The sequence below is a fragment of the Rhinatrema bivittatum genome, chromosome 1 (assembly GCF_901001135.1).
Source record: "Rhinatrema bivittatum chromosome 1, aRhiBiv1.1, whole genome shotgun sequence".
Lineage (NCBI taxonomy): Eukaryota > Metazoa > Chordata > Amphibia > Gymnophiona > Rhinatrematidae > Rhinatrema > Rhinatrema bivittatum.
Window position 1 is genome coordinate 427,368,884 of NC_042615.1, and position 12,633 is coordinate 427,381,516.

At 46.1% G+C, this 12,633-nt stretch overlaps 1 protein-coding gene across 2 annotated transcripts in view; it reads right to left on the minus strand.

The window, feature by feature from the left end:
* SMU1 (SMU1 DNA replication regulator and spliceosomal factor) overlaps nt 1–12,633 on the minus strand; it is a 133,162-nt gene that overhangs the window by 15,121 nt on the left and 105,408 nt on the right. For both annotated transcript variants that reach the window (XM_029604061.1, XM_029604066.1), the window contains one exon: nt 4,493–4,660. In XM_029604061.1, coding sequence (XP_029459921.1) covers nt 4,493–4,660 — 168 coding nt within the window. The remainder of the gene's footprint in view (nt 1–4,492; nt 4,661–12,633) is intronic.

Genomic DNA, 12,633 nt, shown 5'->3' on the forward strand with positions numbered 1-12,633 from the left:
CTAGCAAAAAACTTGATTAAAAACAGACAACCAATTCTGTACTCAATCAACAAGAAACGTGGAGCTCAGACAAAGAATGGATTAACATTAGTCTAGGGACTGGATTAACATTTAACAGTAACCCCTGGAAACATGTAGCCATGCGGGAAGACCATAGCACAATCATTCAGCAGCCAAGGGCGGGAAGCTGGATTTATCTGTCTGTCCTAAAGAAAAGGAAATTATCAGGTAAGTAGTAATTTTTCATTTCTTAACGTCCAGACAGATGAATCCAGAACCAGTGGGATGTACCCAAACTACTCCCGAACAGGGTGTGAAGGCTGCCTGCAGTCCAGTCAAAACCGCTCGTGCAAAGGCTGCATCCTCCCGGGCCTGCACATCCAGATGATAATACCTGGAAAAGGTGTGTAAGGAGGCCCACGTTGCAGCTCGGCAAATGTCAACGGGAGACAACAATCTAACCTCCATTCATGACACTGCCTGAGCCCTAGTGGAATGAGCCCTAACCTGCGTAGACAACAGCTTATCAGCAGCCACATATGCGGCCATGACCACAGTCTTAATCCAGCGAGCTATTCTAGCCTGCGAAGCTGGTTCGCCATGTTTTCCTCCACCATGAAGGGCAAACAGGCAATCCGTCTTTCAGAAAGATTTAGAAACCTCCAGATGCCTCACGTCTCTTGACATCCAAGGAACGCAACAGGAGGTATTCCTCCACATCTCTTTCTTTATCCAAGGACAGCAAGGAAATAGACTGATTCAAGTGAAAATTCGAGACCACTTTAGGCAAGGAAGGAAGGAACAGTACACAGCTGTATCGCTCCTGGAGTCACCTGAAGGAACGACTCCCAGCAAGACAAGGCCTGCAGCTTGGAAATTTGACGCGCAGAATAAATTGCCACCAGAAACATCGTTTTCAAAGTCAGTAACTGCAAGGAAAGGCTATGCAGCAGTCAAAACATAGGACCTGCCAAGAAATCCAACACTAGGTAAAGACTCACAAAGGAACCTGTAACCACAAGGGAGGACGAAGATGTTTCACTCACTCCCAAGAAACGGGCCATATCAAGATGAGACAATAAGTATTCTGGCCCCTGAAACAGGTAAGAGCCGCTACCTGTACCTTCAAGGAATTAAAGGCCAACCCTTTATTTAACCCATCCTGCAAAAATTCCAAAATGAGCAAGAATATTAACTAAATGAGGAAGAATACCTCAGTCTTCACACCAAGCCTCAAACTCGTGCCAAAACTGCACATAAGCTAAGAACGTGGAGAATTTTCCTGCTCTTAGCAAGGTGGCAATCACCACAGTAGATTATCTAGGCTTCAAAAAGCGAGCCCTCTCAAGGGCCATACCGTAAGACAAAATCGAGTCGGATCTTCGTGAAGGACAGGCCCCTGCTGCAACAGATTCCTCTGTGGCAGAAGACGAAGGGAAGTCTCTTCCGGCCAGACTTGATGAGATTATCAATACCCAAGGACTTTGAATCTCTCCAAAGAAACGAGGAACCTTCGCATTGCGAGAAGTCACCAACAGGTCTAGGAACGGAAGGCCCTAGCGATCCACTATCAGCTGCAAAATCAGATGAAGACAATTCTCCCTGAGCATCTAAACAGCGCTGACACGTTAGAGGGCACATAAGGCTGAGATACCCGAATGTGACAGGTAACACAGAGAGAAAGGCTCTTAGGTTTCTTAGTCACCGGCACTATTAGTTCGTCAGTTGACTGAGAATGTGCGTCCAGCCAGCTCGCGCTGAAAAATTTCAATCGCACAAATTTTATGCGCCCAAAAAGTAAGCACCGCAAAAACAAACGAAAACGTATGCCAAAATTTGGGCACACCACCAATATAGTTAAAAAAATGTGCGCACAGGAAGTGCACCCAAAACTGAGCGTACAATTCGTACGCAGAACCGGACGCACTGCGAACACTGACATTCCTGTAGAGGACAGTCAAACACATACAGAAATGCCGCCTCAGCCCACTAATTGGCATGCAGGAAAAAGTCTAACAGCGGGACCTAGCTCACCCAGGCTGCTCAAGACTGCCCAATTCTCTTAACTCTCATGGTAGCGGGAACGAAAGTCAGAAGTCGCGCTGAGCATGGAGACTGGAGGAAGTCCTACAAAACCTTCTACCCTGTCTCTCTGACTTTTTTTTTTTTAAACTTACCTGAGCTCAGCCCTTCTCGGCTGAGTACAGAGATGGTCTCCAGCTGTGGGGGGAGAAACGTCATTGCTGCACTCTGTTTCCTGCACCCGCTGCCTTTAAGCTAAGTCCACACTGGCGGAAAACCAGCTACCGGACCAAGGTACCCATCTGAGGGACTATGGAAATCACCTCAGGAATTCTCAACTGGGGGAGGGATCATCTATCACCACAGGGCTTTTTTTTTTCTAATTCTTCTTCTAAAATCTGAAGCAATCCCCATAGGGAGATGCATGTTAACCATCTGCTGGAGACGGAGAATACTGGTAGGCTGATGTCGCTGTAGGAGTATATATACTGTAATATCAGCTTGCTCTGTCTCCATCTGTTGGCAGAGGTGCACAACCCACTGGTCCTGAGTCCATCTGTCTACACGCTAGGAAATGGGATTTTTCTATGGCTCAGACATTGAATCTGCTCCAAAAACTCCCAGCATCTTCAATGTCTGGAAAATTAGGGCTGGCAATTCACCTCTATGAAAGAACCGCAATATAGTCCTATATGGTTCTAATCCTGGAGGACTTTCACCGTCATCTACAGAGTCAGGATCTGCCTCATCATCAGTGCCCTCTGGATTCCTTGAGGTGTATTTTGGTGTTTAAACGCAGTACCAGAAGAGGGAAAGGCCAGTGCCTGAGGAACTGAGCTGACAGGATTGGGTGGGGCCGAGGATTGTGCCTGAAGGATTGCAATCCCTGAAAAAATTATATCCAAGAAAAGGCAGAAGGATCCATGCCAACAACAGGAGGCAATTGTGCAGTGCCCACTAAGCTGCCATCCCCTGCTGAGGAACCAGTCAAAGGATTTCCAATATCAGGCGTTTCTCCTGACATATTTTTATCCATGACCTCATCAGGCTGGGAAGAACCAGGCTTAGTAAAATCAGAGGAAGATAATTCTACCTGAGCCTCAAAACAGTACTGGCACAAGTTAGAGGGCATGCCAGGTTGAGATGACTGAACATGACAGGCAGTGCACAAGACAAGGCACTTAGGATTGTTAGCTATAGGCGCCAATTTTATTTTTTTTTATATATACGTCCAAAATTTAGACGTCTAAGAGCTAGGCATCCTAAGACCAGGCATTGCTCAACTTAAGTGCACACAAACGTTCACCTAAATGTATGCACAGGATAAGCGCACGTCCAAGCTGGGCGCCACTTAACACGGATGCCCAAGTCGACTTGCAACTAAGCGTCCAAAACCTGGATGCACACCGGGATGCGCCGCTGAAAGGACATCCTCTAGAGGGCAGCCGAACGCAAAGGCAAAAGCGCACAAAAACACTGTCACGGCCTACCACACGGCACACAGTGGAAAAGCGTCAGAGTGGGGTCTAGCCACAAGAGGCTGCTCAACCCACCAGGCTGCCCCCCTGTCCCTGAACATCCCTTGGGGCAGGACGAACGTCGGAATGATGCGCCGAGCTAGATGACTGGAAACGGAAGTCCCTGAACAACCCTCCTTCGCTGTCTCTGTAAGGTAACTCTCTCTCTTTTTTTTTTTTTTAACTTACCTGAGCTCAGTCCTTCCCGGCTGAGTACAGAGACGGTCTCCGGCAGCGGGAGGAGAGGGCATATGCTGTCATCGTTGCGCTCAGCTTCCTGCAGCCACTGCCTTTAAGTTGTACAATCAATTAAGTCCAAGCCGGCTGAAAAACCAGCTATCGGATCAAGGCACACATCTGAGGGATCATGGAAATCACCTCAGGAATTCTCAACTAGGGAGGGACCATCTGGTATCACCGCTGGAAAGTGGGGCAATCAATTTTCCTTTTAAATTTTCCTAAATTCTTCTAAAATCTGAAACAATCCCCAGTAGGGAGATGCACGTCCACATCTGCTGGAGACAGAGAATACTGGCAGGAGTATATATACTGTGACATCAGTTTGTTCTGTCTCCATCTGCTGGTAGAGGTGCATAACCCACTGGTTCTGGATTCATCTGTCTGGATGCTAAGTAAAAGCCTCATTTACTAAGCATTTTTCTCAAATACATAAAATGGTAGAAAAACCTTAGTAAATCAGGTCCTAATTTTGTACCTGAGGCAATACAGACTAAAGTTACTTGCCCAGGGTCAGAAGGAACAGCAAATAAATTTGAACCCTGGCTTCCCTAGTTTAATAACCTGCTGCTCTAACCACTGGACCACTCCTCCTCTCTCTGTATATTTATTCTAATAGATGTATTATTATAAAAGTGGTAATGTTCAATACAAATATTTAAAAACTAGGAGTCATTATTCTGACAACTTCAAGGTCAAATACAAAGATGTCATACCTGGCCTTGCATGTTCATGATAACCATAGTATTTGATCTGTTACACACAACAAAGTGCTCTGGGTTTTTTGGCAGCAGGACAACATTGTTCACAGTGATATCTGTCCCAGCAGAACTTCCAAGGGATTTGAAGGTGTTGCTGCACTCAGTTGTCTTCATATTCCAAACCTGGAAACAGCCATTACAAAATGTTCCAGGTCAAAAACATAGCACACAGTTTCAAATGCACTAGCTGGCAAACATTTTTATACAAATAAGATGCAAAATGCAATAACCTGTCCCATCTAGTTCATAATCTAATACTGGATGCCAGATGATGGATTGTTAAGTTTCTATGAGCTTATGGCTGAGGCAATACATTTTTATGGCGAATAGGCAGCATCTCTCCCCAACCCTGTGTCACAGTTCATGCTTCATGGACATTCTGCAATGTTCAGCAGAGTTAAGCTAAATAGATCCTGGGACAGAAGCATTATTCTAATCAGAAAAATGAGCTTAAATGACTGCATAAACATTTAGAAAACTCAAATTGAAAGGAAAAAAATATTTTTTAAGGCTTCACTTTTTTACTTAATGGTACAGTCTAAAGTAAACCATAACTATATACATTTTAATACAATAGATGTCAGTAGAAAAGGTCCACTTGGTCTATGCAGTCTGCATGATTACTCCTATCTATACTGCTCTAAAGAATAACCCAGCTGTCAGCTATACAAGCTTGACTAACACTGCTCTAGCTCTGACTTATGCACTTTGCTAAGAAGATCTCCCAGCTATATGGGCTTGATAGCCGGCAGGATATTGCTCCTTTTACTTTATCTACTTAATTGAGGAATGTAGCCAAGTCAGACTCTAGCCCATGGAAGGAAAGCTTGTTACCTACCCTGATTATATCCAAGAACATACCAAAGCCTTGCTGCTGTATCATCTTGTCCGACCTTGCCTCCCCCATTTTAAAAGGTTGATGTATCACTGCTCTGTGCAAGCCAATTTTGTTATCTTCATTTTTTGGCCCTCTACTGTTCCAGGTACATAGGTTTACAAGTTTCAATATCCAGTCTACAACCAAGCCCACTATTTTTATTTATTTATTTATTTATTTTTTAACTCCCAGGTCCCTCAACCCTTCTCTTATCACACTGTCTTCTGTAGCAGTCCCAATCACAAAAGTATTTTTGTAAGTGGCCTCTGTTGAGAAAAATCTGTAATTTATAGATCATTTCTACTTAAGTTTAATGGATTAAAGGTCACGGTTTATATTCTTTCAGCTAACACACAGTAACAATGCATGACTTAGAATGATTAATACAAGTGCTGACAATACTATACAGTGTCATCCTTTTCTCTGCTGCCATCAATGCCTGAATAACCATCAGTTTCGCATTCTGCTAGAGTTTTGGATTTCATTGTAGAGAAATCAGAGATGCTTACCTGTAACAGGTATACTCCTAGGACAGCAGGATGTTAGTCCTCATACATGAGTGACATTATCAGATGGATCCCTATACCGAAAACTTATGTCAAAATTTCTAGAACTTTGACTTGCCACACTGAGTATGTCATATATCATACATCCACGTGGGGTCCCTCTTCAGTCTTACAACAAAGAATTAGACATAAAACAAAAAATAGGAGAAACTTCAACTCCACGGGGGGTGGGCAGGTTTCGTGCAGACTAACATCCTGCTGTCCTCGGAGAACACCTGTTAAATGTAAGCAACATTGCTTTCTCCGAGGATAAGCAGAATGGCAGTCCTCACACTTGGAATCCCTAGCGACAGGCTGCCCCCAAATATAAAAGAGGACCAACAGACATCCAAACCAGATGCCAATGGGCACAACAACAATGGTGCTATTAGTAACAGAGGGGGAGACAGTCTGAACCCAAATAACAGGCCCTAGGCAGGAGAGAGTTGTGTTCTACACCTCAGATTCCGAAGGACAGAGTGGCCAAGCCTACTGTCACTGCATCTCAAAAAGGATATAGCCGCACTGGAGAAAGTGCAGAGAAGGGCGACCAAAATGATACCGGGCATGGAAAGCCCTATAAGGAAAGGGTAAAGAAGTTAGGGCTGTTCAGTTTGAGGAAGAGATGACTGAGGGGGGCTATGATAGAAGTCTACAAAATCATGAAAGAACTTGAACTAGTTAATGTAAATAGGTTATTTACTCTCTCAAATAATGGAAGAACCAGGGGGCACTCCATGAAGTTAGCAAGCAGCTCATTTAAAACAAATCGAAGAAAATTCTTTTTCACTCAGTGCATAGTTAAAGTCTGGAATTCATTGCCAGGGGATGTAGTTTCAGCAGTTAGTGTTACTGGGTTTAAAAAAAGGTTTGGATAAGTTCTTAGAGGTTAAATCCATAAACTGCTATTACGGTAATTAATAAGCAATAGTAGCTTGTGATCTAATGTTTGGGTACTTGCCATGTACTTGTGATTTGGATTGGCCACTGTTGGAAACAGGATACTGGGCTTGATGGACCCTTGGTCTGACCCAGTATGGCATTTCTTATGTTCTTATGACCATCTCTATCTAAGCAATAATGAGATGTGAATATGGAGAGAACTCTACATTAAGGTTCTGCAGATCTCCATGGGAACTGCTTGCAAATGGGCCACCAACTCTGCCATGGCTCAGACAGAGCAAGCCTTGACATGGCCCCCAAGATGCAGTCCCACCTTGGCATAATAGAAGGAAATGCAATCTGATAGCCAATTGGATAGTGTGTGTTTGGCACCAGCAACGCCTAACCTATTTCTATCAAAAGAAACAAAAAGTTGGGTGGACTGTCTATGGGCATCTGTCCACCCCAGATAGAAGGCTAAGGCTCGCTTGCAGTCCAAACTGTGCAGAGCTCGTTCACCTTGGTGTAAATAGGGCCTGGTGACCACCACCAAAAATATGACCTTCCAAGTCAGGAACTTCAGGTCACAGGTGCGCAGTGGCTCAAAAGAGCTTTCATTAGCTGAGTTACCATGTTGAGGTCCCAAGACACAGCAGGAGGTCTTAAGGGAGGCTTCAACTGAAGAGGGCCCCACATGAAACATACAACTATAGACTGTACAGAGATGAGTGTACCATCTACAGCATGGTGGTATGCACTTTGATGAACTCTAACAAAACTGGTTTTAAACCACCTTCCAATAGGTGTAGAAGGTAATCCAGCAGTTTGTGTGTGGGGCAGGAGAACGTATCTGGGACCTTCTGCTCACATAACAAGGAAAACCTCCTCTACTTAAGTCAATAGGACCTGAGACACATTTTCTGAAAGATTGAGTGGTTGCAAAACTAACCTCTCAACATCCATGCTGTGAGCGACAAGGCCTGGAGGTCGGGATGTCTCAACCTGCCTTGATCTTGCATGATGAGATCTGGGGAAGTCCCCAGACTGATTGGCCTCCGGATGGACAACTCCAGCAGGAAAGGAAAACCAGATCTGTTTCAGCCAATAAAGGGCTATTAGGATCACAGTCCCCTTGTCCTCGCAAAGCTTCAAAAGAGTCTTCGCTACTAGGGGAATCAGAGGATACATGTTCAGAAGACCTTCGCCCCAATGCTGGGCAAGGGTGTCTGAGACTGCTTTGCCATCTGTCCTGTACAGGGAGAACCGAAGTACCTTTCTGTTGCAAGGGGATGCAACGAGATCCATGTCCGGGCTCCCTTGAGGCAGAAGATCCGATCCACAACCCCTTGGGTCCAGAGATTACTCATGGGGTCTGAAAGCATGACTCAGTCTGTCCGCTAACACGTTCTCCATTCCAGCCAGGTACATAGCCCTGAGCACCATCCCATGTATCAGGGCCCATGACCAGATCTGATCTGCTTCCTGACACAGGAGGTATGACACCATACCTCCCTGCTTGTGGACATACCTCATCGCCACTTGGTTGTTGTTTTGAATCAGGACAAATATGTTGGACAGCTGAACTCTGAAAGCGCATGGTGTGTATCTGATCGCCTGGAGCTCCAGGAAATTGATTTGGTAACCGCGTTTCTGGGCAGAACAGAGACCCTGGGTGCTGAGCCCATCTACATAAGCTCCCCAGCCCAGGGTGGACGCATCTGTGGTTAGGACAATTTGGGTAGGAAGACCTTGGAAAGAGATCCCCCATTCCAGATTTGAAAGTACCTGCTGCCAGGAAAGGAGTCTCAGAGGGGCAGGATGACTCCGATGTGATCCTGGAGGTTCTGCGTGGCCTGGTGCCACTGTGACCTCAGAGCCCATTGGGCTTTGCGCATATACAATTGTGCCAAGGGAGTGACACGAACGGTTGTGGCTATATGTCCAACAACCTCAACATGTGCCAGGTTGACATGTGTTGGCTCTGCTGAATCTCTGCTGCAATGGTCATCAGGGTGATGGCCCTTTGTCGAGGCAGAAAGGCCCCTATGAAGTCCAATTGAAGTGACGGGCTGAGATGGGACTTCGGGGAGTGGATGACAAACCCTAGTGACTCCAACACATGGATGGTCAAGCCATGGACTTGATGACCCTTACCTGAGAGGTGCTCTTAACCAGTCAATCATCTAGATAAGGGAAAAAATGCACCCCCATCCTGTGGAGGTGTGCCGCCACCACAGTCAGACATTTTGTGAAGACCCATGGGGCTGATGTAAGCTCAAATGGCAACACCCAATACTAGAAAGCAGAGTTGCTTACCTGTAACAGATGTTCTCACAGGACAGCAGGATGTTAGTCCTCACATATGTGTGACATCATCAGGATGGAGCCCAATCACGGAACACTTTTGTGAAAGTTTCTAGAACTTTGACTGGCACCCACTGGAATGCCCAGCATAGCATCAACCCTGCAGCCAGCAGCCCTTCAGTCTTGTCATATAGTAAAAAAATACAAGCGAAAATAAAATAAGAAAACGTAAACGAACCCAACTCCGTGGGGTTGCGGGCGGGTTTCGTGAGGACTACCATCCTGCTGACGTGTGAGAACACCTGTTACAGGTAAGCAACTCTGCTTTCTCACAGGACAGGCAGGATGGTAGTCATCACAGATGGGTGAGTACTGAGCTGAGGATGCCCGAGCAATGCACCAAATGTACCCAAAGACATGCAACAGGCTCAAGAACTGGGGTGGAATTTGATAGAGGGCATCCTGAACCCTACCGGGTTGGCGGAAAGATGTTGGTACCTCAGTTCGCAAATAAGTTGCGTAGCACAGACTGGCTGAAGACGGAATCTTGTCTGCCAGCCTTGTCTAAACAATAATGGGCTGCGAAGGTGTGGAGAGAGCTCCAGGTAGCAGCCTTACAGATGTCAGCAAGTGACACCGAGCGTAGGTACGATACTGATGCTGCCATGGCCCTGACAGAGTGTGCTTTAACATGGTCTTGAAGCGTAATGCCTGCTTGTTGGTAACAAAAGGAAATACAGTCCGCTAATCAGGAGGAGAGAGCCTGCTTACCCACAGGTTTGCCCAATTTGATGGGATCAAAGGAAACAAACAATTGAGTGCATTTCCTGTGGGCAGCTGTACGGTCTAGATAAAATGCTAGAGCATGTTTACAGTCAAGGGTATGCAGAGCCCGTTCTCCTGGGTTTGAGTGGGGCCTGGGAAAGAAGGTGGGTAGTATAATGGATTGATTGATATGAAACTCTGATACTACCTTAGGCAAAAACTTAGGGTGAGTGCGGAGTACTACCCTATCATGCAGAAGTTTAGCGTAAGGCGGGTAGGTGACTAACTCTGCGAGAAGTGATTGCCAAAAGAAAAATCACCTTCCAGGTGAGATGGCTGAGATCACAGGATTGGAGAGGCTCAAACGGAGGTTTCATGAGCCGCCTCAAAACCAAGTTGAGGTCCCAGGAAGGGGCCGGAGGGCACAGTGGAGGTTTAAGGTGGAGCAAGCCCTTCAAAAAGCGTGTTACGAGGGGTTGTACTGAAATAGGTACATCCCAGACACCTTTATGGAAGGTGGCTACCGCACTGACATGTACCTTGATAGAAGAAGTTTGGAGACCTGACTCTGACAGGTGCCAGAGATAGTCCAAAAATTTCAGTGTGGAACAAGTGAAGGGATCGATTGACATGGAAGTACACCAACCAATCGTCGAGATACGGGTAGACGTGGACACTTTGACTCCTGAGAAAGGCTGCTACCACTACGAGGCACTTGGTGAAGACTCGTGGGGCAGATGCTAGGCCGAATGGTAACACTTGATATTGGAAGTGTTTTGGGCCTACTAGGAACCGCAGGAATCTACGATTTGACGAAGTAATTGAAATATGTGTGTAGGTGTCCTGGAGGTCTAGAGAGCAGAGCCAGTCTTCCCTTTGGAGAAGGGGCAGAAGAGAACCCAAGGTCACCATCTTGAACTTTTCTCTTTGTAGGTATTTGTTTAAGGTGCGAAGATCCAGAATTGGGCGAACACCACCTGACTTTTTTGGTATCAGGAAATACCGGGAATAGAAACCCTGCCCCTGTTGGGAGAGGGGTACTGGCTCTATTGCTCGGGACTGGAGGAGGAGGGAGACCTCCTGCTCCAGGAATAATTAGTGTTGGGATGTTCCCCACGTCAGAGGTGGGGAATCCGGTGGAACAGAGAGAACACTGAAGTGGTAATCTTGGGTTATTACAGTGAGTACCCACTGATCTGTGGTGACTATATGCCATGGTTTGGAGAAGTGGCACAACCGGCCTCCAATGGGAATGGTCTGAAGCGGAGGCTGGATACTGCTCTCTAGGAAGGAGTCAAAAACCAGACGCTGGACCTGGCTGGGGGGCTGGCTGTGACTTCTGTACTTGAGGTTGCTTGGATTGGCCTTTTTGGTAAGGCTTAGAAGCTCGAGCCCTGGACGCCGGGGGGATAGAATCTCCTTTGCTGGTAGAATTGTCTCTTGGAGTCTCTTATAAAAGATCTTTTGGAAGAGGACGAGAGATCAGAAGGCAGTAAGGAGAGCTGGCGCAGAGTTTCCTGGTGGTCCTTGAGCTGCGCCACTGCTTCTTGAATCTTTTCTCCGAAAAGATTATCCCCAGCACAGGGCAAGTCAGCTAACCTGTTCTGTACTTCTGGTCTGAAGTCTGAAGACTTATTAGCCATGCCAATCTTCTCACACTAATTCCTGCCGCTGAAACTCTGGAGGCGGTGTCGAAGATGTCATACGCCGACCGTACTTCATGTTTTCCAGCATCTAGACCAGTGGTTCTCAACCCTGTCCAGGGGACCCCCCCAGCCAGTCGGGTTTTCAGGATATCCACAATGAATATGCATGAGAGAAAATTTGCGTATACTGCCTCCATAACATGCAAATTTTCTCTCATGCATATTCATTGTGGATATCCTGAAAACCCGACTGGCTGGGGGGGTCCCCAGGATAGGGTTGAGAACCACTGATCTACACCCTTTTGTGCTAGGGCATGAAGTTGGTCATGGAATTACGGAGGTAAGGCTTCAGCAAATTCCTGAATCTTTGTAATCAGTGCCCTATTGTACTGGGTCATGTATAATTGATAGGAAGCAATGCGAGAGATGAGCATTGACCCATGAAATACTCGCCTTCCAAACGCATCCAGAAATTTCTGTTCCTTTCCTGGGGGAATGGAAGAGTGGGGTTTGGAGCGTTGTGCCCTCTTCTGGGCTGACTCCACAACTACTAAATGATAATCTAGTTGAGCTCTCTGGAAGCCAGGGGCTGGCTGAACTAGATAGGTGGCATCTGCCTTAGGGTTGACAGGTGCCACAGAGCCAGGGTGCTCCCAATTTCTCTTTAAAAGGTCCAAGAGGATGTCATGAATAGGGATAGACATGATTTCCTTAGGAGCATCGAGAAATTGGAGAAGTTCTAACATAAGAACATAAGAAACTGCCATGCTGGGTCAGACCAAGGGTCCATCAAGCCCAGCATCCTGTTTCCAACAGAGGCCAAAACCAGGCCACAAGAACCTGGCACTTACCCAAACACTAAGAAGAACCCATGCTACTGATGCAATTAATAGTAGTGGCTATTCCCTAAGTATAATTGAATAATAGCCATTAATGGACTTCTCCTCCAAGAACTTATCCACACCTTTTTTTGAACCCAGCTACACTAACTGCACTAACCACCTCCTCTGGCAACAAATTCCAGAGCTTTATTGTACGTTGAGTGAAAAAGAATTTTCTCCGATTAGTCTTAAATGT